Source organism: Zootoca vivipara, chromosome 7 (assembly GCF_965207765.1).
Source record: "Zootoca vivipara chromosome 7, rZooViv2.hap1.1, whole genome shotgun sequence".
Lineage (NCBI taxonomy): Eukaryota > Metazoa > Chordata > Lepidosauria > Squamata > Lacertidae > Zootoca > Zootoca vivipara.
This window is the reverse complement of record NC_142590.1, coordinates 93,299,946-93,326,431: the sequence shown is the minus strand read 5'-3', so window position 1 is coordinate 93,326,431 and position 26,486 is coordinate 93,299,946. Positions and strand designations below refer to the sequence as shown.

General features: G+C 47.1%; 1 protein-coding gene across 2 annotated transcripts in view; it reads left to right on the top strand.

Moving 5' to 3' along the window:
• Positions 1-25,575, top strand: part of LOC118088396 (BPI fold-containing family B member 4-like) — a 28,264-nt gene extending 2,689 nt beyond the window's left edge. For both annotated transcript variants that reach the window (XM_060277402.2, XM_060277401.2), the window contains exons 3-16: positions 2,259-2,367; positions 9,983-10,087; positions 11,890-12,045; positions 13,290-13,353; positions 13,721-13,784; positions 14,878-14,969; positions 15,488-15,664; positions 16,862-16,918; positions 17,895-18,062; positions 18,194-18,261; positions 19,581-19,623; positions 21,441-21,504; positions 22,180-22,256; positions 24,528-25,575. In XM_060277402.2, coding sequence (XP_060133385.1) covers positions 2,259-2,367; positions 9,983-10,087; positions 11,890-12,045; positions 13,290-13,353; positions 13,721-13,784; positions 14,878-14,969; positions 15,488-15,664; positions 16,862-16,918; positions 17,895-18,062; positions 18,194-18,261; positions 19,581-19,623; positions 21,441-21,504; positions 22,180-22,256; positions 24,528-24,551 — 1,268 coding nt within the window. In that variant the 3' untranslated portion in view covers positions 24,552-25,575. The remainder of the gene's footprint in view (positions 1-2,258; positions 2,368-9,982; positions 10,088-11,889; positions 12,046-13,289; positions 13,354-13,720; positions 13,785-14,877; positions 14,970-15,487; positions 15,665-16,861; positions 16,919-17,894; positions 18,063-18,193; positions 18,262-19,580; positions 19,624-21,440; positions 21,505-22,179; positions 22,257-24,527) is intronic.
• Positions 25,576-26,486: the final 911 nt, after the last annotated feature.

The window sequence follows — 26,486 nt, the reverse complement described above, 5'->3', positions numbered from 1 at the left end:
TCTGTGGGAGCTAGGAAAAGGGGCTTGGGAGAAGAAAAAGAGGCAGGCATGTTCTGGGAAGTTTCATTCAGGGATAAGCGTCAACCACAAGGGTGAATTCACGCAGCAGAGACCTTCAAGGCAGCTAAAGGATGCTTCAGGGAGCTGAGTTTGGTTGAACTGGAGAAAGAAGGGTCCCGGGGGGGGGGGGAGGATAGCTTGAGTTACAAGAACAGAGGGGTTGGCATGGCAACGTTTTGAAGGTCAAGGTGGAGAAATTTGTGCTGGGTGTGGCAGTGGGCAGGAAAGCAATCTAGGGATGTAAGGAAGACCATCACAGTTGTTTCGAAGAGCAGGTTTGTGAACAGAGAAGACTGAGCTGAGCTGTGATGTTCAGGTGGGGGAGCCCTGAGTTGACCTTGGCTTACAGCCCCGCTTGCATCTTGCTCTCACTACTATTCTTGACTGCTGCCAAAAGAGGCATCTACATGCTTTACGAGTGCAAAAGCCAATTTCGCAAACATTGCAATATAAAGCTCCCTAATTCAAGTACAGTGGTACCTCTACTTATGAATTTAATGTGTTCCGAACTCACATTCGTAAGTTGAAAAAAATTGTAAGTCGAATCCCATAGGAATGCATTGGGAGAAAAAATTCGTAAGTAGAAAAAATCCTATCTAAACAGCATCCAAGATGGCGGACGGAGCTCCATTCGTAAGTAGAAACGTTCGTAAGTCGAGTCATTCGTAAGTAGAGGTACCACTGTAGTATGCAATGAAACAAAACCACTAAAATGTTAAGCGGCAATCATCCCTAATTAAAAAATATGCCCCCAAAAAACCCATCTTTTGAAAAATAACATAGCAAGTAAAAAAAAAAAAGTCAAGAGAGGTGTGTCACCACCTGCCTTTGGGAACCCCAGAATCTTTGGGGTGAAATTAAGCCATGTTAGAATTTCTACATTTTTTTTGCAGCTGCCTTAGCATGTCATCTGCCTAACCAGCTAAGGTTGCAATCCTAGATACATTTATTGTTGAGCAGACATGGAAAGGAATGGGCTGAGAGACTGTGCCCGGTGGACGTGCCCTTCACGTATCTTCTCCTCTGCTCCAAAGTTCACCACCCCAATCCTTCCATCACGTCATCTGCAGAGCCCTGAGCAAGATTTCTTGGACCAGTTTCCAGCATAACATTTCCTGAAAGTCATTGCAATAAGGCTGAATGGCTCGTTGAACATTTACTTTGATTCACCTGAGAGCCCTGCCTTTGTGAGAGAAAACTGGTAGAGAAATATAATATGATATATAATATAATATAATATAATAATATAATATAATATAATATAATATAATATAATATAATATAATAATATAAATGATGTTGTTGTTGTTTAGTCGTTTAGTCATGTCCAACTCTTTGTGACCCCATGGACCATAGCACGCCAGGCACTCCTGTCTTGCACTGCCTCCCGCAGTTTGGTCAAATTCATGTTCGTAGCTTCGAGAACACTGTCCAACCATCTCGTCCTCTGTCGTCCCCTTCTCCTTGTGCCCTCCATCTTTCCCAACATCAGGGTCTTTTCCAGGGAGTCTTCTCTTCTCATGAGGTGGCCAAAGTATTGGAGCCTCAGCTTCACGATCTTTTCCTTCCAGTGAGCACCCAGGGCTGATTTCCTTCAGAATGGATAGGTTTGATCTTCTTGCAGTCCATGGGACTCTCAAGAGTCTCCTCCAGCACCATAATTCAAAAGCATCAATTATTCGGTGATCAGCCTTCTTTATGGTCCAGCTCTCACTTCCATACATCACTACTGGGAAAACCATAGCTTTAACTATATGGACCTTTGTCGGCAAGGTGATGTCTCTGCTTTTTAAGATGCTGTCTAGGTTTGTCATTGCTTTTCTCCCAAGAAGCAGGCGTCTTTTAATTTTGTGGCTGCTGTCACCATCTGCAGTGATAATGGAACCCAAGAAAGTAAAATCTCTCACTGCCTCCATTTCTTCCCCTTCTATTTGCCAGGAGGTGATGGGACCAGTGGCCATGATCTTAGTGGGTTTTTTTATGTTGAGCTATATAATAATATTATATTGTTTTATAATATAATTTAATAATATAATAATAATCAGTGTTCAGTAAACACTGAAAATGTTGTTTTTTAAAGAAAAATAGTTAATGGGGGGGTGAAGCTGCATGGTATGTAATAACAGACAACCCATGCCAAGCAAATCATTTCCCACCCGCAAGATCCTGTGCCGTGAGTCGTTTCCTGTGTGTTTCAGATGTCTCCTCCGTCTTCCTTCGGGAGGAGCTTCTCCAGATCCACCTCTTGGGCATTCAATTCCCAGATGTCTCTCACAAAGATCAGCACCCGGAAAACTGGATTAAGGAGTAAGTAAATGACGAGGCATTTGCAACACCATATTTCATTTTTAAAAAAAAAAATATTTTTTTTTAATTTTACAGATTACAAAAAAGATATATATAAGAAAAACGCTTACATAGACAGATTTCCCACTTTCTTTCCACCCCCCTCCCATGGGCCCTCCCCTGCCACAGGAGAATCCCATGCAGGCGGGCAGTTGAAGATGGTCCATTTTATAGTTGAGTTTATGTCCCCCCCCTCCCCCAGAGTCCCCTCCTGCCACCAGAGAGCTCCAGGGGCAGAGAGCAGGGAGACAACCACCCAGCTATCCAGAAAGAAAAAATCTATACTAAAAAAAAGAAAAAAATTCAGAAAAAATAAAAAAAAAGAAAAAAGACAAAAGACAATAATAAAAACAATCTTTTTGAAATTTACATTAATATGCAACGCCATATTTCAGAGTGGAAAGGGAATCAAGGAAAAGAGCCGGACCCAAAGGAGGCCTTGTGCTGGTTCCAAGGGGGCCTTTATCTCATTTTCTGGCACAGCAGGGAACATGCTGTGATTTTTGATATCATTCAATGTAGCTCTTGGCTGGCTTTGCTCTGGGCTCACCAGGAATGCACCTGGATTTCTTTCTTTCTTTTACCAACTGACTGCTTTATCTTCTTGGGCCTTTGTTAGCCCAAACCCAAAGCTAGAAGAGGTGCAAAGAGAACATGTCAGGCAAATAAAAACAAACTTTGATGCCCAAAGGAGCCAAGTCCCCCCCTTCCCCCCCTCCAAAAAAAACCAAGATCAAGGTTGTCAGGGGTCACTTGGCACAATGCAATTGATAGGATAGAATTTATCCCCAAGAGACCTCTCGGCTAAGGGGGCAAAGTTCACACGTCCCTCTTTAAGTTGCATGAATCTTTTGAGAAATGTGAATATTGCAGGTGCTGGGACAACCTGCGCCCACTTGGGACCATGCAGGGCATGGAGAGGGACTTTAAAACTCCCCGCCACTCACTGCTGCCTTGGTTCTTCATTTTCTTCTCTGAAGGATACCAGCGTAATTTTACATTATAGTAAATCCTGTAAGAAAGGTTTAAACGACAAGCATGGAAATTGCAGGCTGATGCGGAAATGTGGTGAAATTAACTTAAGATTCGGGGGGGGGGGGATTTGGGTGAATATAAAGTTGACCAATTCAGGCATCCCTACCCCCTAGTTTTGATGCTATAGGAGATGGATTTTATCATTTTCTGTCTGAAATTTATAAATTTCCCCTTTCCTTTAATCACATGAGTTCAGTATAGTTGCGCCCAAGTGCTGCAAGGCTTGCATGCTCAATGTCAAACCTTTATTGCCATATCAACAAAATCCCAGCCCATGCCACTCAGCGTTTTCAGCTGTTATGTTCACCCTGGACCACTCAGAAGAACGTCATCTGCATCTGGCCAAAGGGGGCCATCCAACCAGATGCCCATTGTGGGGAAACCTACAAGCAGGACCTGAGCACAAGAACAACTCTCCCTTCCTGCGGTTTCCAGCAAGTGGTACTCAGAATCAGTGCTGCCTCCGACTGTGGAAGTCCAATACAATGCAAGCAGCACGCAAGGGCACAAGATTCAATCAAGTTTCAATTGAGTATTATTAGTACAAAAAGAAAACAATAAGAGAACCATATACAAACGCTGACACAGAAGCCAAAACCAAACGTCAAGCAGATTGTTGTTGTTGTTGTTTAGTCGTTTAGTCGTGTCCGACTCTTCGTGACCCCATGGACCAAAGCACGCCAGGCACTCCTGTCTTGCACTGCCTCCCGCAGTTTGGTCAAACTCATGTTCGTAGCTTCGAGAACACGTCAAGCAGATAGCATATACAAATAAATACCGAAAGGCTAACCAGTCTTTATGGTCTTTGAGGCTATGTAGCGGTCAGCAAAGTGGCAGCAGGTCGAACGAAGTGTCAACGATAAACAGGCTGCCGGCGTTTTTCGCCTGTTTTGCCCATACGACGGGCTTCTTCAGTAGTTTCTCCTTCTGCTTTCAGTTATGTTTAATGCATTCAAATTCGTATGAAACCACTTATCTTGGCTTAGGCCACAATGCTCAAGTTCTTATTTCAAAAGGTTCTCTCATGCGGCTTTGATACATTTACATATTCAATTTCTTATATTCAGAGTTTTCTTAGTTTGAGCATGTATTGACTAAGCCAATACATGCTCAAACTAAGAGCAATACATGCTCAAACTGAAAGCAGAAGGAGAAACTACTGAAGAAGCCCGTCATCTGGGCGAAACAGGCGAAAAACGCCAGCAGCCTGTTTATCATTGACACTTCGTTCGAACCTGCTGCCACTTTGCTGACTGCTACATAGCCTCAAAGACCATAAAGACTGGTTTGCCTTTCGGTATTTATTTGTATATGCTATCTGCTTGATGTTTGGTTTTGGCTTCTGTGTCAGCGTTTGTATATGGTTCTCTTTTTGTTTTCTTTTTGTACTAATAATACTTGATTGAATCTTGATTGAATCTTGTGCCCTTGCGTGCTGCTTGTATTTTATTGGCCTCCGACTGTGGAGGCAGAGCTGAGTCATCCTGGTTAGAAGCCATCCCTTGCAGGGGTACAACTACTGCCAGTGCCCTCCGTCAAGAGTTTGGGTGTAATCTTCGACGCCTCCCTTTCTATGGAGGCGCAGGGTGCAGCTATAACAAAGGCGCCATTTTTCCATCTCCGCCAAGCTAAGCAATTGGTCCCTTAACTCTCTCGCCCCAACCTCGCCACTGTGATCCATGTGACAGTCACCTCCAGGCTTGATTGTTGTAACTCACTCTACATGGGGCTGCCCTTGAAACAGACCCAGAAACCTCAGCAGGTGCAGAATGCCGCAGCGAGACTCCTTATGGGGTCTTCGCCGCGGGATCACATTCACCCAGTACTATACCAGCTGCACTGGCTCCCGGTGGAGTACAGGATCAGGTTTAAGGTGCTGGTTTTAACCTTTAAAGCCATAGAAGGCCTAGGACCCTTGTACCTACGGGACCGCCTCTCCTGGTATGCCCCGCGGAGGACCCTACGGTCTGCTAATAACAACACCCTGAAGATCCCAGGCCCCAGGGAGGTGAGACTGGCCTCAACCAGAGCCAGGGCCTTTTCGGCCATGGCCCCTGGCCTGGTGGAACGCTCTCTCACAAGACACCAGGGCCCTGCGAGATTTGACATCTTTCCGCAGGGCCTGCAAGACGGAGCTGTTCCACCAGGCCTTTGGTCTGGGTTCAGTCTGACTCATTTTCTCTTTGTATAAGAACAAGCACAAAGGAGGTTTCCCAGCCCGCTCAAAGGTCCTTATAATGTCAGTGGAAACAGTTGGTCCTGGCCAGTATTAACCGCTTTCCATTTAACCCCTTCATGGATCAATGCCTTGTCGTGGCGAAGGGGCTTGAATAACTCGGAGAAGCTATGAGCTATGCCATGCAGGGCCACCCAAGATGGACAGGTCATAGTGGAGAGTTTTGACTAAACGTGATCCACCTGGAGAAGGAACTGGCAAGCCACTCCAGTATCCCTGCCAAGAAAACTCCATGGACAAAGACAACAGGCATATAAAAGTTATGACGCTGGAAGATGAGCCCCTCAGGTCGGAAGGCGTCCAACATGCTACTGAGGAAGAGCGGAGGACAAGTACAAGTAGATTCAGAGCTGATGAAGCGGCTGGGCCAAAGCTGAAAGGACGCTCAGTTGCGGATATGCCTGGAAGCGAAAGGAAAGTCCGATGCTGTAAAGAAAAATATTGCATAGGAACCTGGAATGTAAGAACCATGGATGGAGGTAAGCTGGATGTGGTCAAAAATGAGATGACAAGAATAAATATCGACATCCTGGGCATCAGTGAACTAAAATGGAAGGGAATGGGCGAATTCCGTTCGGGTGACTATCATATCTACTACTGTGGGCAAGAATCCTGTAGAAGAAATGGAGTGGCCCTCATAGTCAACAAAAGAGTGGCAAAAGCTGTAATGGGATGCAATCTCAAAAATGACAGAATGATCTCGATACGAATCCAAGGCAGACCTTTTAACATCACAGTAATCCAAGTTTATGCACCAACTACCGGTGCTGAAGAAAGTGAAATTGACCAATTCTATGAAGACCTACAACACCTTCTAGAAATGACACCAAAGAAGGATGTTCTTCTCATTACAGGGGATTGGAATGCTAAAGTAGGGAATCAAGAGATAAAAGGAATAACTGGCAAGTTTGGCCTTGGAGTTCAAAATGAAGCAGGGCAAAGGCTAATAGAGTTCTGTCAAGAGAACAAGCTGGTCATCACAAACACTCTCTTCCAACAACACAAGAGACGACTCTACACATGGATATCACCAAATGGGCAGCATCAAAATCAGATTGATTATATTCTCTGCAGCCAAAGATGGAGAAGCTCTATACAGTCAGCAAAAACAAGACCTGGAGCTGACTGTAACTCAGATCATCAGCTTCTTATAGCAAAATTCCAGCTTAAACTGAAGAAAGTAGGAAAAACCACTGGGCCAGTAAGATACAATCTGAATCAAATCCCTTATGAATACACAGTGGAAGTGAGGAACAGGTTTAAGGATTTAGATTTGGTGGACAGAGTGCCTGAAGAACTATGGATGGAGGCTCGTAACATTATACAGGAGGCAGCAACGAAAACCATCCCAAGGAAAAGGAAATGCAAGAAAGCAAAATGGCTGTCCAACGAGGCCTTACAAATAGCGGAGGAGAGGAGGCAAGCAAAATGCAAGGGAGATAGGGAAAGATACAGGAAACTGAATGCAGATTTCCAAAAAGCAGCAAGGAGAGACAAGAGGGTCTTCTTAAATGAGCAATGCAAAGAAAAAGAGGAAAACAATAGAATGGGGAAAACCAGAGATCTGTTCAAGAAAATTGGAGATATGAAAGGAACATTTCGTACAAAGATTACCATAATCAAGGACAAAAGTGGTAAGGACCTAACAGAAGCAGAAGACATCAAGAAGAGGTGGCAAGAATACACAGAGGAATTATACCAGAAAGATATGGAGGTCTCATACACCCCAGGTAGTGTGGTTGCTGACCTTGAGCCAGACATCTTGGAGAGTGAAGTCAAATGGGCCTTAGAAAGCACTGCTAATAACAAGGCCAGTGGAAATGATGATATTCCAGCTGAACTATTTAAAATTTTAAAAGATGATGCTGTTAAGGTGCTACACCCAATATGCCAGCAAGTTTGGAAAACTCAGCAATGGCCAGAGGATTGGAGAAGATCAGTCTACATCCCAATTCCAAAGAAGGGCAGTGCCAAAGAATGCTCCAACTACCGCACAATTGCGCTCATTTCACACGCTAGCAAGGTTATGCTCAAAATTCTACAAGGCAGGCTTAGGCAGTATGTGGACCGAGAACTCCCAGAAGTGCAAGCTGGATTTCGAAAGGGCAGAGGAACCAGAGACCAAATAGCAAACATGCGCTGGATTATGGAGAAAGCTAGAGAGTTCCAGAAAAACGTCTACTTCTGCTTCATTGACTATGCAAAAGCCTTTGACTGTGTCGACCACAGCAAACTATGGCAAGTTCTTAAAGAAATGGGAGTGCCTGATCACCTCATCTGTCTCCTGAGAAATCTCTATGTGGGACAAGAAGCTACAGTTAGAACTGGATATGGAACAACTGATTGGTTCAAAATTGGGAAAGGAGTACAACAAGGTTGTATATTGTCTCCCTGCTTATTTAACTTATATGCAGAATTCATCATGCGAAAGGCTGGACTAGATGAATCCCAAGCCGGAATTAAGATTGCCGGAAGAAATATCAACAACCTCAGATATGCAGATGACACAACCTTGATGGCAGAAAGCGAGGAGGAATTAAAGAACCTTTTAATGAGGGTGAAAGAGGAGAGCGCAAAATATGGTCTGAAGCTCAACATCAAAAAAACCAAGATCATGGCCAATAGAAAGAAGAAATGGCAAATAGAAGGGGAAGAAATGGAGGCAGTGAGAGATTTTACTTTCTTGGGCTCCTTGATCACTGCAGATGGTGACAGCAGTCACGAAATTAAAAGACGCCTGCTTCTTGGGAGAAAAGCAATGACAAACCTAGACAGCATCTTAAAAAGCAGAGACATCACCTTGCCGACAAAGGTCCGTATAGTTAAAGCTATGGTTTTCCCAGTAGTGATGTATGGAAGTGAGAGCTGGACCATAAAGAAGGCTGATCGCCGAAGAATTGATGCTTTTGAATTATGGTGCTGGAGGAGACTCTTGAGAGTCCCATGGACTGCTAGAAGATCAAACCTATCCATTCTTAAGGAAATCAGCCCTGAGTGCTCCCTGGAAGGACAGATCGTGAAGCTGAGGCTCCAATACTTTGGCCACCTCATGAGAAGAGAAGAATCCTTGGAAAAGACCCTGATGTTGGGAAAGATTGAGGGCACTAGGAGAAGGGGACGACAGAGGACAAGATGGTTGGACAGTGTTCTCGAAGCTACGAACATGAGTTTGACCAAGCTGCGGGAGGCAGTGGAAGACAGGAGTGCCTGGCGTGCTATGGTCCATGGGGTCACGAAGAGTCGGACACGACTAAACGACTAAACAACAACAACATTTAACCTGAGGACTGCCATTTGTTCAGTTTAATTTTAATTTATTCGAATTAATTTTGGGGTGCATTTTAATTGATTGATTGATTGTTTTTTAATCTATATTGTGTTATTAATATGGTGTTAGCTGCTCTGAGCCCAGCTCTGGCAAGGGAGGGCAGGATACAAATAAAATATTATCATCATCATCATCATCATAGCTCTCTCCTCCATGACTTTGTCTAACCCTCTTTTTAGTTTTAGTTAAACAAAAACCATCAAAGGACCACCTTCAGTGGGTTGTGGGTTGCCATTAAAAGGCCACTCGTTGTTCCCCCGTGACAAGACATGGACAGACTGCCACGATCTCTGAAGGAGGACTAATCTGACCTCAGAGCTTGGCACTGAGCCTACCCGAAATAAAGGATCTCTTTTACATCTTGTGTACACAGACGCCTCTCCCAATTCCAGGCTCTTGTTGATCTCAGATATCTTAAAGGGCAAGCGAGAGGTTGAAGTGAGCGTGAAAAGAATCCTCTGGAGCTCTCCCCCCTGTTTCTGCCCTTGGGTGTCATGGAGCAATATTGCAATCCATGCCACAGAGAGGGCGTTCGCTCAGATTCGGTTTGCCCTTATGCTTGGTGGTTTCTCAAAGGCGACTGGTTGGTCACAGGGAGAGCACGATGATGGACGGGATGAGCCATGGCCCTGATCCAGCCGATGTTCTTCTTGCGTTCTTAAGTTCAGTTTGTGGGAGGGGGTGAATGGCAAAGCTATCACCATCACTGAATAATAATGATGATAATAATAATAATAATAATAATGGGCTACATTGGCCGAGCCTTTTATGGGAGCTGGATCCTAACACCTGAAGGGCTCCAGGTTCCCCACCTCTGCTCGACCACGAGCCCCCAGCTGTAAAGTGGATTATCTCATGCTCTTGAATTTGAGAGAGCCCCCCCCCCACATCACCACCACCCCAGCATTAGTACACTCCCCCCCCCCCGGATATATAACCAGCCATGGCCAACTGAACGCCTGATTTTCAATCTTCAGGTTGCATGTCGTGAGGGTCCTCACTCCGTCTGTCACTCTGGAGCTGCACGAAAAGGGAGATTCCTTGCTGTGCATCAAGGCCAGATTTCATCTCAGTGGTAAATTGTGAGTTGCACCCGCTTTTCCCCTGCCCCCCGTGTGCTTTTCTCCTATTTCATTGCTACTGGGCGCCTTTGTTGGGGGGGGGGAGGTTGCTTCCCAAGTTAAGGCTTGGGAATATCTGTGGATATTCTAGGGAAGGGTCTGGAAGGAAATACTAGCGCAATTGATCACTTGCAGGGTTAAACATTTAGTTCCGTTGTTATTGTTGTTGTTGTTTGTTTGTTTGTTGTTTTAAAGTGTTCTGTCCAAGTGGCACTGCCAGTTCAGGTGGGGGCCCACAAGACTGTGACCCGGTAGCAAGCAGGCACATTATCAGCCATTGAGAAATGTGCCGTCCAGTGGGTACAGAAAGCCAGGCGAGAAGCCCCACTGGTCAGACCAAAGGCCCCTCGACCTTGACACCCTGGTTCCAACAGAGGCCCTTCAGGATGCTCACAAACAGGGCAGGAAAGTGTCAGTGTCACTGTCACAGAGGCCGGATGGGGCTACTTCAGAGTAACGACTCTACACCGCTCTGCATTTTATCTTTTTATTGGTGCTGCGTATTTACAGTGCTAAAGGCAGTGCTATTTACAGAGACACATCTTATCCGCTAGAATCAGAACCTCCGAGTGGCGTTTGGCGCGTTTTTCTCCAACATAATAACTTGGGGAGACCCATCCTCTTCCCCCTACGTTTTCGGCGCAATTCCGGAGTTGGGGGAACAGGTCTGCCCCCCTTGCTTTCCCCTTCCTGTCTCACATGGGGCGCTGGCTCCGCTACCCTGTCTGAGCCTCGGACCCCACTTCCTGCTTCCCCACTTGAGACGGAGCTCTCCCTGCTTTCCCCTGCGCTCGGGGATGGGCTGGAACTCAGGAGGGGAGGGACTTCGCGATATCCCCTGTCCCTCACAGTCACGGTCCGGTTGGCGGGCTGTTGAAGCCCTGGCTGAGGACGTCAGGACCAGAGGCAAGATGGTGGCGTAGAAGCAGGAGCAGGTGCAGGGTCAAGGAGCAAGGCAGAGGCGAAGGTCTGGGAGTCAAGGAGCAAGGCGTCGGCAAGGCAAGGGTCCAAGGGTCGAGGGTCAAGGCGTCGGCAAGGCAAGGGTCCAGGGAGCAAGGAGCAAGAGGCCAGAGGCAACCAGGCAGGGATAGTGTTGCTGTGGCCAAGAGCTGAAGGGAAATGCTGAGCTTTTATCCCTCCCAGCTCCTGCCACCAGGTGCAGTGAGGTATCAAGTGGCCTCACCTGGGTGGCCACTCCTTGCTTCTCCAGCACAAGCTGAGGCAGGTCCCAGTCCTGCAAAGCACTACAGGCCCCAGAGCCTGACTCCTGCCCATACTCCTGACAGTCAGCTCCTTCCTGGTGTTTGTTCGCAGCCACTACTGGCCTCCAGAGATCTGCTACTGCTACTGAACCCATAAGTCTGAGCAAAACTGGTTAACACCACTGGGTGGCAATGACTTGCCGGAGCTTAGCCCTTGGACTACATATGCTGAGGTTCAGCATAAGGCAGCTGCCATCTGATCATTTACAGTAGGAGCATAGGAAAGTGCCTTGTACCGAGTCAGGCCACAGGTCTACAGTATATAGGGCAGCATTGTCCACCATCACCTCTGCCAGCCACTGTGGACAATGCTCTACCTGTGAGCCTTGACCCGTCCCTCAAGCTTTGGACATAAGCCATAGAACCCCAAATACTGATGCTCTCTGCTGGAATAAAAACATAATGCTTTGCCCAGAAACACAGTGGTCTGGGTGGTGGTTAAGGAATGCAGTAGGGGAGGAATCTCACTGGGGTTCTGTTCAATGTCTTTTCGTCTCCTAGCTTTTTCGGCAAACACTTTGAGCGGGTTGACATCATCGTAGACGTGGACTTAAAAGCGGAAGTCAGGCTTGAGGACTATTTTGCGGGCGTCTTCCACATCAGAATGCAAGTGTGCAAAAGTGAATTCATAATCGCAAGGATCACCTGTCCTTCGCAGTAAGTGCTGACGCAATTCGCTCAACGGGCTCATTCCTACAGTTTCGTGTGCATGCCTTTGGCTGAGAGAGCTGCCAAAGTTGGCCCCAGAATCCTTTCAGGAAACCAGGTCCCCTCCCAGCCGCAGCACACACTCGGCTTCACTGCCAAAAGGTGGTGTTGTGGGACCATCGAAGGATGACCATTTGAAGAAGTTTTGAGACATCCTTTATTTTGTTTCATTGCTTGCTGCTTGTCATCCTGGGCTTCTTTAGGAGGAAGAGTAGGAGAGAAATGTAAAATATAACAACACAACACAACACAACACAACACAATACAATACAATACTACAATATCAACAACAATACTGAAAGCAAGTTTCCATTCCAAGCAATGCAAAAATCTCATTAGTGGCAGAAGAAGGACATTTGCTTCTCCTGGCAGCATGGCTAGAGATTAGGGCTGGGCAATATATTGATATATCATCCCAAATCAGTTTGAAATCCAAATTGTGATATCGGTTTCAAAAATTTTGACCTGGCAATATATCATGAATCATGATGTGTGTGTGCTATGCAAAAATTGCAATGGGGGGGAAACCGTGAACCAGCCAATGCTCCTCTCAATTCCTTCAGCCCTTGGTAACTCAACTGGTTCAGGGTTAATTCTGCCTCATGCAGGGAGGCAATAAATCACAAGAGCAGGTGCCAGCAAAAAACACGATGTGGGGGAAACTGAGAACACAGCAGTATATCACGGAATTCTTAGAAAAGGAACAGAAACAGCTCATCTGTTGGGTTGGAGCTGCTATCCTAGTTTCTTGCTTACCAGTAGAGGAAAGGTGCCCACAAGCATCTGGTTGGCCATTGAGAGAGCCACTAACAGGATCCTGCACTAGGACTTTGGCTAGTGCAACAGGGCTTCCTCTCCCTCTCTTCACCCCCATCCCTACCCCCCTGCTGGCAATTGACGGGGTTGTTGGGAGAACCCCCAGAACTCACATGGGAGCAGGAGAGGGGAGGTGGTTCCATCAGGCGAGCAGAAATGCTTGCACTGAGCAGAGCCCTCTCCTTAGCTCTCCCATATGGCGCCACCAGCATGGTCCATGCTTAGGCATGGCTGGGAGATGCAACCCAACTTCTCCAGTTCTTGGGAGTGTCTTGCGCATCTGTAAGATAAGCTTTGCACTCAGAATGAGCTGATAACAAGCTGCTTCCATCCCGGACTCTTTCCTTCCCTCTTTTCTTACTTGCTTCTTCCTGCAGCTTGTTGGTGAAAAAAGTGAGGCCCATTGTAACGACCATCCTTACAGCATCATTCCACAAGACGGTGAGTTGCAGCTCCGTGGACTCGGCGTGTGTCGGCCATGAAAGAGGGTTAAATAAGTCTTGGGGATACCATAATACATATATCCGCAGATTACCAAGGTAGACATGATGCCCCTATAATCCTGTGAACTGTAGCACAGGTCCAAACTCACCATAAGGCATAAGCGCCAAGCCTAAATTCCAAGTTAAAATGGCCAGAGAGGGAGGACAGAACCATGGACAGAGCAATAGTGGGGTCCAGTGATCAATGCAAAGTGCATAAATTCTTACTCCTGGAGACATTTTGAAGAGAACCCAGAAGCAAACAAGCTCAAAGGTGAGAGACCAAGGCTTCACCTTTGTATTAAATCCCTTGCCTTGCATTTCAGCTGTGCAGAGTGGTGGAAATGGTCATCGGCGTGGGAAGGGTCGATTTTCTACACACTGCCAACGGTGAGTTACTTTGACTAGCTGCCAAAACGTCTCTCTCCTTCATTCTCCTTGCCTCCTTCTAGAAGAAAGAGTTTGTGTCTCTTTCTTCTAGAAAAGGAGCCACAAAAGGCTCCTGGGCCCTCAGAGCTTATGGGCAGCATAAACTTTCATTGACAGCAGCAGCAGTAGCAGTGCTTTATAAATGCATTGGTTAAATGCATACATTCAGCTACAAGGCCATGGTAGATAAACAGGCATAAAGGAAACACATATAATTTCACAAACTGCTCCCGGTGGCTCAGTGCCAAGAGGCAACACCAGTTCCTGCCCTGCCCACATATACTGTATTCTTTGCATGAGAGCAGAGAGGTCGTTCTTTCACCTTGGTTTATTAATAGGGTGAAAAAGTTTCCCAAGAGCATAAAAACACAGGCTCCTGTTGTTCTTCTTAACCACTGAATATTGGTCCAATAAACAAAATGTTAAGTAGAGTAATATGCAGATCTTGCGGGACCCTGGTTCTTATACTTTGTAAACCACTTAGAAGCCTATTTTGGAATTAAGCAATAAATCATTATTGCCGTTGCTGTTAGTTTAGTTTGTTAAATTTCTCCATCTATTCCCACCAAAGAACCCCCCAAGCAATTTCTTATTGTTAATAATAATCTGTTATGGCCAGCTGGGTCGTCCCGGCTAAACGTGGGCACACAAGGACCTAACAGAGTTTCTCTGTTTTCACTGTTTGTTACGTCCAGTGATTCTTCATTCAACCCTACGGCTCTAACTGGAGGTCAACGAAAAGAGATGTTTTGCTACTCCTTTGGAGTGGTCCAGGTGTCCCCAGATAGAACGCACTGATCCTTTCCTTATCTTCACTCCCTGTGCCATGCGCTAAATGCATCCCTTGTGCCAGGCAACCGAAGCGTGGTCTGTATGTGGTGCCCGCACTTAGCAGGAAATGGCTCCTCGTGAACAAGATGTAGAGCCAGGTCCCCATTCTTCAGCCTGGCTATCAGCAGCTACCGGTAGGATGCTGTAGACAGCATAGGGTATTGCTGGCTGCAATGTGTGTTTGTGAGACTGTAACGCCATCGCTGTGCTTGATTCCTTGCAGTGTTTTTCTCAGTGGGCACAGTGGCTACCATGCAATATCAGCTCGCCTGCATGCCATTGATAACTTCAAGCTACGCCGTGCTGGAATTCAACGTAAGGGTCTCTCTCTTCCTGCAAGGAAGCTGATCTCCATACAAAACGTAGACAGAGCAGATCTGCCTTCCACTCAGAATTAACCTAGGGAATATTCATGGCCACCGGATGTTGCGCTGGCTGCTTGCAAAAAAAAATATGGCTCTTTTTAAAGGATTCACGGTACCGGTTTGGTTGGTGGCCATTAGCCGTGGCAGCCAACAATGGCCAGTTTCAACCCACTAGCCAGTTTCAATCCCACTAGCCTGCGCTAGGACTTCTGCTAGCCCAACAGGGCTTCCTCTCCTCACCTGCACCCTCCCCCCACCCCCAATTGATGTGCAGTGTTGGGAGAACCCCCAGAACAGCACATGGGATGAAGAGGAGCATTTTTGCGCTCTTAGATTCTTAGACATGTCAAGATATTGCTGGGATCCAACTCCCAGAGACCAAGATTGTGGGCTGGAGAGTGATAAAGGCTACCATTATTTTGAGTAACCGCGCTGTGCTTTTTTGCTCTTTCTCCAACTGCTTTCCAGATGATCATCCGAACCGGGGGACGAGTCATTACCCTCCCTGTCGGCACAGGGCCTGTCACCCTCCCTGCCTTGCATCACCATGGTTTCTGCCTAGGGATGTCTCAGGCCAGCCTGGACGCCATTCTCATGGTTCTGCTCCAGATCCGGGTGCAAGAGTTCATTTCCACCCCGGAAGTGGTGAGTGGTGGCGCATCAGGTAGAAGGGAACCGTTGCATGTCGCAAATGTCTCCGCTTGGCTCATCAAAATTTGCAGGTGGAGGCAGAACGGGGCAGCTGCCTCGGGCGGCAGCTGCTGAACACCAGGGCCTGGACAGAGCTGTGTGGGTCATGTGACCGCAACGCCCAGCTAGCCTTTTGCCCTTGGGTGCAGAAGAGGGCACTTACTTTCCCTTTCTTTTTAAAATCATTTTTATTTGATTTTACAAATACAAAATTATAACAGTCCATATAGATTACTCTGAATCTCGCAACACCCCCCTCTCTTCCATGGGTCTTATTATCAACATTTACAACTGCATATTATTCCATAATCTATATTCTATGTCAATCCATATTATCCATGGTATTTGTTACATTACAAGTGAGATTAAAATTCTGCTAATGTTCCCATCTGCTTGCAGTGGTCTCTTAAATAACTTATAAATTTTCCCCATTCTTTTTAAAAGTTTTTGTCCTCTTGGTTCCTGAGTTTTCCAGTCAGCTTTGCCATTTCGGCATAGTCCATCAGCTTAACTTGCCATTCCTCTCTGGTAGGGAATTTGCCTTCTTTCCATCTCTAGGCTAGTAGCATCCGAGCGGCTGTTGTCCCATACATAAAAATTGTTTTCTGATCTTTTGGGATGTCGGTACCTAAAATTCCTAATGCTTCTGGTTTTTTAAACAAAGGTTATTTTAAACATTTTTAGTAGCGGACGCTTATCTATCCTGTTGCCAATGTTTATGCACATTTCAGTTGACAGTGTACCGGTAGTAGCTTTTTTTATAAAGATTTCATTTTTTTATTCACTAAATTCATATCCCTCCCTTCCACCAAAGGAGCCCAGGGATGCAAACAGGCCGATGCTACAACATTATAGTTAAAACATCTCAACACAGTTAAACACTTTCCGCCATCGGGTGGCTGGGTATAAAAGAAAAAGGAGAGGCCTCGTGTCACCCTTCATTGCAGAAAGCAAAATGGATTCAGCGCCGCTGCCTTCTGCTATGTCCTTAGGGAAGGGCATTCTGACACATCAGAACACCCCATGAACTACCTTGCATGCTGGAGGGTCAAACTGAGGGGGTCTTTGCAGTGCAATAATGGCCCACTTAATTTAAATTAAGCTTTTAAAAAGATCTGCCATTTTCAACGCAACGCCATTTTGTGCCAACAGTTCTCCGGTGCCAGCGAGCTGACGACGGTCGTTGCATCTCTTCTATCACATCAAAAGGTGAGCGGATGTTTGCTTTTAAGACATGCATGCCTTGTTTTATCTTCAAAAGCCACACCTCGGATAAGGATAGCGATAAAAACCACTGAAGGAAAAACAAAAAAAACCTGTATTGGAGCGCAGCAAAGCAAGGCGGCGTCAAATCACCCTTAGCAGGCAAAATTCCAACAAAAACATTGATTTAGAAAACTGCAGAGGAGTTCATAAAGGGCACGGCCCTGTCGCAAGCAGTAGGGACGGGGGTAGAAAATGTGCAGAAAGCCCCCAGCAAAAAATATCAAAGGCTTGTTGAAGCAGACAAGTCTTTGGCCGGGCATCTAAAAACAAAAGGGAAAGCATTGCTGCGGGCAGCTGTGGTTGGTGCAACTTGGGACTAGCAGGCAGGAGGCCAGGAGGCCAACAGTAGGGGGAGCCAGAGCCAAAGACAAGCAGAGCCAATGCCCCCATCTTCCTTTTCCCAGCTGAGTTCTGCTGAGGCTAAGGAAGAGCAGGAACCTGACCAACAGTTGCATCCCCAAACGCGGGTCTCCAGCTGTTGTTGGACTACAACTCCCATCATCCCTAGCTAGCAGGACCAGTGGTCAGGGATGATGGGAATTGTAGTCCAAAGCTGCTGGAAACCCAAGTTTGGGAAACCCTGCCTTGGAGTGCTTGTAAGTTAAGGAGGCAGGCAAGTGGGGACAGGCTGAGGTTTGTGGGGCCTCAATGAACCAGCCTCCACCGGCTGCAGGTCTGTGGGACCTTGGGGAAAGATCCTTTGATGGGATGCCCCAGTGACTCACCACAAGCCCATGTCCACGTGCAGGCATATTTTATTTTTGTTTGTTTGTCCAATTTGTCCATTGCTTTTTCTTGCCCAGGGCAACGTAAAGCAGCTTACAGCCTAACAAACAGATAATAAGCCCCGCACAGATACATTAAAAGCAGGAGAGAGAAATGCATCGAAAATATCCTTTGTGCCCCACCCGCTTCACAGTGCCCCAAGTGTCCTCTGAAGGCGCCACTGAAAATCACCATCTCTTTGGTCGGAATCCGGAGGATTATCCTGGAGCCCAAGAGAGCCGTCCTTCAGCTTTCCGTCGAGATTGCCTTGTTGGCGAAAGGTCCGTCCGGGTCCCTGGTTGGGCTCTTCGTCCTGAGGGCTGTAAGTGCTGGAATAAAGGGTTTTCTGCATGGCTTGGCTTTCAAGTCCAGTGAATGGCAGGGAGGGAGGACTTTTCCAGTCTCCACACCCCCGCCATCTGAGATGTGTCCCCCCCCCTTGTCTGATTGCAGAACTTAAAACTGAGTGTCCATGCCTCTGTTGTCGGCGGCAGACTGTTCTTCACTACGAAACTGACCAGGTACCTTTGCCTCACTGTTGCATGACCGCTTAGTCTCGGGGAGTCTAAGCAGAGCAGGGGTCGACTTCCTTGCAACTTGGGGGATGTTATTGAGCAGCCTCCCCCAACCTGGTGCCCTCCAGATCTTTTGTGCTATAGCTCCCGTTGGCTGCAGTCGGACCCTGCTGCTGTGCAGTTGAGCTTGGAGTGAAGGAAGCCCAACAGTCTTGTCCAGACTTGGCCTGGAACCAAGAAGCCTTTATAAGGTGCAAGGGCAGAGGCGAAGCAACCTGCTCTGGTACCCTACCTGCCTGCAGACTGTCTCGCCAGAGTGGTGCATGCTCTAGTTATCTCTCGCTTGGACTACTGCAATGCGCTCTACATGGGGCTACCTTTGAAGGTGACTCGGAAACTACAACTAATCCAGAATGCGGCAGCTAGACTGGTGACTGGGAGCGGCCGCCCAGACCATATAACACCGGTCTTGAAAGATCTACATTGGCTCCCAGTACGTTTCCGAGCACAATTCAAAGTGTTGGTGCTGACCTTTAAAGCCCTAAATGGCCTCGGTCCAGTATACCTGAAGGAGTGTCTCCACCTCCATCATTCTGCCCAGACACTGAGGTCCAGCACCGAGGGCCTTCTGGCGGTTCCCTCGTTGCGAGAAGCCAAGTTGCAGGGAACCAGGCAGAGGGCCTTCTCAGTGGTGGCGCCTGCCCTGTGGAACGCCCTCCCAACAGATGTCAAAAAGGAAAACAACTACCAGACTTTTAGAAGACATCTGAAGGCAGCCCTGTTCAGGGAGGCTTTTAATGTTTAATAGATTGTTGTATTTTATTCTTCGGTTGGAAGCCGCCCAGAGTGGCTGGGGAGACCCGGCCAGATGGGCGGGGTATAAATAATAAATTGTTGTTGTTGTTGTTGTTGTTGTTGTTGTTCTTGTTCTTGTTCTTGTTACCCGGAGCAGCGCTTGTCCCAGGGGGCATGGTGTGCACCCCAGGGGGTGTGGCGCGTGTTCCGGGGCGTGGTGCTCGCTCAGGGTGCACCACCGATAGGGGGTCGGCATTTTGTCACACACACACACACCCTTTGGAATGGCACCCAGGGCGGACCGCCCCCTCCCCCCCCCCTCGGAATGCCCCTGCTTAAGGGATGTCACCTGATTCACTCTGGCCTATTGGGATAAAGAGCCTTCCTTGCCTGTGTGGTTCGGCATCCAGCAGTTCCCTTTTTTGCCAGTCTTGGGAGGCAGCATGATGTGAATTGTCAGGTCAGTCCTTTCTTTTAGGATGTAACTGGCTCCTCTCTTGACCCTTATGTACAATTGCTTCTTTCCACAGTCTTGAGCTGCTCCTGGTTTCCTCCCAAGTTGGACCTGTTGACGTAAGCTCATTTTCATTTAGTGATTGACTGAATTGATTTGACACCTTGATTGCACCTTCCACAGGGACAAGAAGAGGTTACAGTATTAAAGTAGCAGAAATAGAGACACAGCTAGCTAGACAGAGAGACAGAACGATCTGAGATACTGACAAGCTGGAACGTGTCCAGAAGAGGGCAACCAAAATGGTCAAAGGCCTGGAAACAATGCTTTATGAGGAACGGCTTAGGGAGCTGGGTATGTTTAGCCTGGAGAAGAGAAGGATGTCATATAGAAGAGAGTGAAAGGTTGTTTTCTGCTGCTCCAGAGAAGCGGACACGGAGCAATGGATTCAAACTTCAAGAAAGAAGATTTCACCTAAACATTAGGAAGAACTTCCTGACAGTAAGAGCTGTTCGGCAGTGGAATTTGCTGCCAAGGAGTGTGGTGGAGTCTCCTTCTTTGGAGGTCTTTAAGCAGAGGCTTGACAGGCATATGTCAAGAATGCTTTGATGGTGTTTCCTGCTTGGCAGGGGGTTGGACTGGATGACCCTTGTGGTCTCTTCCAACTCGATGATTCTATGATTCTATTCTATGATTCTATGAGACATGAACATATGCTTAAATAGGGGACCCCCTAGAACAGGGGTCAGCAAACTTTTTCAGCAGGGGGCCAGTCCACTGTCCCTCAGACCTTGTGGGGGGGTGGGCTATATTTTGAAGAGAAAAAAATGAACGAATTCCTATGCCCCACAAATAACCCAGAGATGCATTTTAAATAAAAGGACACATTCTACTCATGTAAAAACATGCTGATTCCCGGACCGTCCGCGGGCCAGATTTAGAAGGCAATTGGGCTGGATCCGGCCCCCGGGCCTTAGTTTGCCTACCCATGCCCTAGAAGCTTCATCTTGGCTATGGGAAGCCAGGCAAAACAGAGAGCTGGAGCAGTCAGTGTTTATGGATGGGGGGGGGGAAATGGGGGCAGGAGTCTGACTCAGGAGAGGGGGCCAGTGATTTGTAGGGAAGTGTACCAGCCAGGAGACAAGAGTCTGAGGCAGGGGAAGCTTCAGAGCCAGAAGGTGGAGCACAGACTGGGTCAGAAGAGGAGGAGGAAGCAAATCAGGCAAGCAAAGGGCCAGGTGCTTCCCCTCCCTCTCCTACACCACAGTATCCCAGAACCAGGAGGGGACTGAAGAGGGAAGAGCAAAGGAAGTTTCCACACAGGCGTAGTCTCTGGCTGGGTGCGCACAGCCTGTTGGGGGGAGGTACATAAACTGCTGCAGGGGGAGCGGTCCACTGTTGCTGCAAATGCTCCAGAGAGTGCAAACCTGGGACTAGCTGCCTAAATGCTAAAGTGGTGTGGGTGGGTGGGTGTTCGGAGCCATAGAAGCGACTGCTAAGCGTTTATCTTTGGCAGTAAAGTGTTAACTATCTGCCGTGTGCATGGAGTTCCCTTGACAGTGTCCTTCAACAGCCTGACCTATAGATGCAAATGGAAAGGATCCTGAATGAATTCCAGTGGAGACCCTTTTTTGCTGCCAGGCAATGGACACAATCTTCTCTAGATCATATTTCCTGGAGAGGTGTTGATTTTGGAGGCGTTGCGAACCATCCAAGACTTAAACCCTCCATGGGGATCAATCAACTCATCTCACAAGATGCAGTTGTTGAGGGGGACATTTGCACTGATAGAAAGCAAACCGCCCCAGCCCTCGCACCTCGGTTAAAATGCCCCTCTTGAGCCGGATCCAGTCTGAATCCCCCTTGTGATGGCGCATACATCCTCTGCCAGTTGGATTCCTGGATCACTGCCTCCACTCACTGTTCTGTCTTACAGGTCTCTGTCCTCGTGGAGTTGATCAAGTTGCTTGTACAAGAGACGTTTGTGCCACAAGTCAATGGTAAGGCAGCTCAAGTCCCATCTCTGACACACCCTCTATATATGAAAAGCCCTCTCACACTTCCACATGTGCTGTGCCTAGAAAGAATGGGTCCAAGTGGCTTTCCCTGTCCTGCTCCTTTTACAGGGAAACCCCACTGTAAATCAGAGCAAATGGCAATCTGGAGAAAATTCAAATAGCTGTTTGCTCTGATGGAGCACTAAAGAGCAGTTTTCCTTGGAGAAAGCAGCAGGACAAGACGAAGTATGGATAAGCTCTAATACCGATCTCAACCTTCCCATGTTCATGGAGCCACAACTGCAACACCGATGCATAAGAGTGTTTAGATTCTCCACTTTTGTTGGTGCGTTTCTTTGTACATGGAGTTAGACGGCGCCTTGTACGCCTCCTTCCGGCAACTCCTGCAGCCCAGCTGGTGCCAAATGCCTTTAGACCACATCTGTGGGGCTGAGAGGGGGGTCTTGTTGTGTGAGCAGCCCAGGACCTCCGGAGACACTGCCCAGGCTTGTGCCCCGGGGAGACCACTTCGGTGTTGCTAATGCAGCGGTTTGACTTGTCTAGGCCAATGAAAGGTTTTGGGAATGCTGGTCTAGACTATGGCTCAGACATGACCAAAAGAAAATGCTCCACTCTGCTCTTCTTTGCTGTTGTGCTTATTCTGGTTGCTTTTTTCAGAGTGCCTGGATGTCGGGATCCCACTGCCTCCAGTGGTGCACATTCACTGGAATTATCCGGTGATTCATTGTACGCAGGTAAGTCCGCCGTGGTACCTTCCTTCCAGCCACGCATCCAAACTTGTCTGGGCTCTCTGCTCCATGTTCTCCCCATTAGCAAATCCCACACATAAGATGCTTTTCCATGAATTTCCACATGCTAGGACTCCTGGACCAGCCAGATCATCTGTTTTCCAGGAGCAATAGTCCTTATATGTAACTTCCCTAATGGACCCTATTCTCTACAGTGTAGCCCTGATTCAGCTCTAGCTGTGGTAAACTATGAGTAAGAACTAGTGGCTCCGGATGGTGATGCATATCCCATAATGACATAAGATTGAGGTTAACAGATTGAGGTTGAATTCTGACAAGACAGAAGTACTGTTTTGGGGGAAAGAGGGGTGGGTGGGGGACTCACTGGTCCCGAATAGGGTAACTGTGCCCCTGAAGGACCAGGTGCGCAGCCTGGGAGTCATTTTGGACTCACAGCTGTCCATGGAGGCGCAGGTCAATTCTGTATCCAGGGCAGCTGTCTATCAGCTCCATCTGGTACGCAGGCTGAGACCCTACCTGCTTGCGGACTGTCTTACCAGAGTAGTGCATGCTCTAGTTATCTCCTGCTTGGACTACTGCAATGTGCTCTACGTGGGGCTACATTCAAAGGTGACCCGGAAACTACAACTAATCCAGAATACGGCAGCCAGACTGGTGACTGGAAGTGGCTGCCGAGACCATATAACATTGAAAGACCAACATTGGCTCCCAGTACATTTCCAAGCATAATTCAAAGTGTTGGTGCTGACCTCTAAAGCCCTAAACAGCCTCGGTCCAGTATACCTGAAGGAACATCTCCACCCTCATCATTCAGCCCAGACGCTGAGGTCCAGCTCTGAAGGCCTTCTGGCGGTTCCCTCACTGTGAGAAGCAAGGTTACAAGGAACCAGGCAGAGGGCTTTCTTGGTGGTGGCGCCTGCCCTGTGGAACACCTTCCCTTCAGATGTCAAGGAAATAAATAACTGTATGACTTTTAGTTACAGGTAGGTAGCCGTGTTGGTCTGAGTCGAAGCAAAATAAAAAAATTCCTTCAGTAGCACCTTAAAGACCAACTAAGTTTATATTTTGGTATGAGCTTTCGTGTGCATGCACACGAAAGCTCATACCAAAATATAAACTTAGTTGGTCTTTAAGGTGCTACTGAAGGATATTTTTTATTTTGTATGACTTTTAGAAGACATCTGAAGGCGATCCTGTTTAGGGAAGTTTTTAATGTTTGATGTTTTGTCAATTTTTTAAAAAATTATTATTATCACTAATTCTGTTGAGAGCCACCCAGAGTGGCTGGGAAAACCCAGCCAGATGGGCAGGATATAAATAAATTAGTAGTACCGTAGTAGTAGTAGTAGTAGTAGTAGTAGTAGTAGTAGTAGTAAAGGCTGCTGGATCAGGCCAGTGGCCTATCTAGTCCAGCAGCCTGTTCTCACAGCGGCCAACACACCAGCCAGCAGGATCCAAGCACAAGAGAACTCTCCCCTGCTGTGATTCCCAGAAATTCCCAGCAGGAGGACTTTAAATAAAATTACAAACTGATGTGGATAGCTGATTGGAAAAAAAGAAAAATGGAGAGAAATTGAAATGGACAGATTCTTCCATCCCTAGTTTCAATGGGCTGGAATGCAGAGGCAGGAAGACTCCTAGATCTTCTACTCTTCGCTGCTTAGAGCTTCCTCCAGCACTCAGCTTCTTCCTAAATTATGTTGTTGTTGTTTAGTCATTTAGTCGTGTCCAACTCTTCGTGACCCCATGGACCAGAGCACGCCAGGCACTCCTGTCTTGCACTGCCTCCCGCAGTTTGGTCAGACTCATGTTCGTAGCTTCGAGAACACTGTCCAACCATCTCGTCCTCTGTCGTCCCCTTCTCCTTGTGCCCTCAATCTTTCCCAACATCAGGGTCTTTTCCAGGGAGTCTTCTCTTCTCATGAGGTGGCCAAAGTATTGGAGCCTCAGCTTCAGGATCTGTCCTTCCAGTGAGCACTCAGGGTTGATTTCCTTCAGAATGGATAGGTTTGATCTTTTTGCAGTCCATGGGACTCTCAAGAGTCTCCTCCAGCACCATAATTCAAAAGCATCAATTCTTCAGCGATCAGCCTTCTTTATGGTCCAGCTCTCACTTCCATACATCACTACTGGGAAAACCATAGCTTTAACTATACAGACCTTTGTCGGCAAGGGTATGTAGGCCTGTCCTAATACAATCCCCATTTATTTCTGGGAGACAATGAGCTAAACTCTTTGCTTTTCCAACATCTGCAGGGGATGCTGGTATTGTGTGTGTGAGATGGCCAAGGGGACCTCGCCTCCGAAGACATTCCACCTGGTTTCGGCTGCAGCAGGAAGGCAAGAGGGATGTCTTAGCGAGAAAGAAGAACCTATACCTATCTTATCCTTTATTTTCCTAACTGTGAACCGCCCTGAGACCCCTGGGTATAGGGCAGTATATAAATTCTAATAATAATAATAATAATAATAATAATAATAATAATAATAATAATTTCATTTTGCACTTTGTTTCAAGCCTGGGGTCAAGTTGAGGGTGATTTGCACAAATGCTAGATGCTAGTAGCAGGACACTCTCAAATAGGAGGCAGGAGCCTTTCCATACTCTGCAAGTGGTTAGGCCTTGGGTGTTTTCCATTAACGGAAAAGATGGATACAGAAAATAATATGAGAAAGGTAAGAGTGGCCTTGCAAACCCATGCTGAATTTTAGCACGAGTCCGGGTCTGAATGTGCTTCTCTGTGTTAGGCTGCAAAAGGAGCAGAAGCGTAAAACACAGAAGACCAGGTAGCTCAATTACTCCAGACTGCAGGTGAAAGATCTCACATCTTAGAGCTCTCCTATGGAAACAGAGCATCTCCCTAGACATAGAAAGCTAGCAGATTGAAATGAAGAGTTCAGTATAGGCTTCTTCTTGGCATGCTGCATTTCTGTGTGCAGGGTGGGAGGCAAAAAAAATGGGGGGGGGGCATTCAAACATGCAAGCCTCCACCTGCAGCCTGATGTATGACCTTCACCACTCAACTCTGTGAATCAGAGAAATCTCCCCAGAGGGAGAAAACAATAGTTTGATACGCAGTTTTCAAATGACCTTATTCAAAAGCACCTGTTCAGCTTCATGCCCAAAGGCACACTTCTCCATTGTCTCCTGAGATAGACAGGTGCCAACTAAGGTTTCCTGTCCCACAATGACTGGTACAATTTAGGTGCTTGTTAAGCTTTGAGTGCTGGATTGTGGGTGATATTCTACGCTCATGGTGTCTCTCTCTCTCTCTTCACAATAAAACTTCTTCGCTTTTCTCAACGGCCAGAGAGCGTTTCTGTTTTGTGACACTGCCCATGATCCCTCGTGATTGCTTTGGCTCCTTTGGCAGCGAGCAGAAACAGCAAGCTCCGTTCAGTATTTCAGGGCGGAAATCCATAAAACGTCAATGCAACGACCGCTCTGGGCCCCTGCAGAGAGTCGCTCTCCCGGCTATGGGCTCCAGGGGGGTATTAAACCATAAACGCCTTTCACTATTATGTGACTAATATTGTCATTTATACAGCAACTCTTTGCATCACTGTCTGGCACAAGGGCTGCTGTAAGCAAAGATGCTGGGATTAGCGTGGAAGGAGACCCAGGGGAGGAGGCGGTTGTGAGCCCCCTAAAACACCTGGAAAATAAAAATGCCACCATGTGCTTTTTAAAAGTAAGGAGGGAGGAACATGTGGAGGGAGCTAGCTGCAAAACGGAGTGTGGGGTCCTATAATCCAACTTGTGGATCAGGCATGGCCTAGATCCACTCAAGGGTTCCTCATAAGCACCCCCTGCAAAATTGCAAAGGAGCTAGACGTGGTCCTCTCATATTTTAACTCTGTGCCATAGAATGTCTTGTACATCTCCCCCTGTAGGCCTGTGGGGTAAACTAGGGACTGGGGGAACCTCTAAAATAGATATGGCGGTGCATGGGGAGAAGAGGAGATAGTCCCACTGTGCAGGCGAAAGCTCTTGTGCTGTAACTGGAGAACTTCATTGGCTAAAACCCTACAGAGTATGATGGTGGGCTATTTCGTTCTGAAAATGGCTGGGACACCCCAAGCAATTGAGATCAGAAAGAGTATTTTAATGAGGCAAAATGACACACGATAGACATGATCCAGTTGCATTTCAGCACTTGCAAATCTTACAGGGAAAGTTAAGAATCCATTGTAATCAACACATTTCGCTGTGGC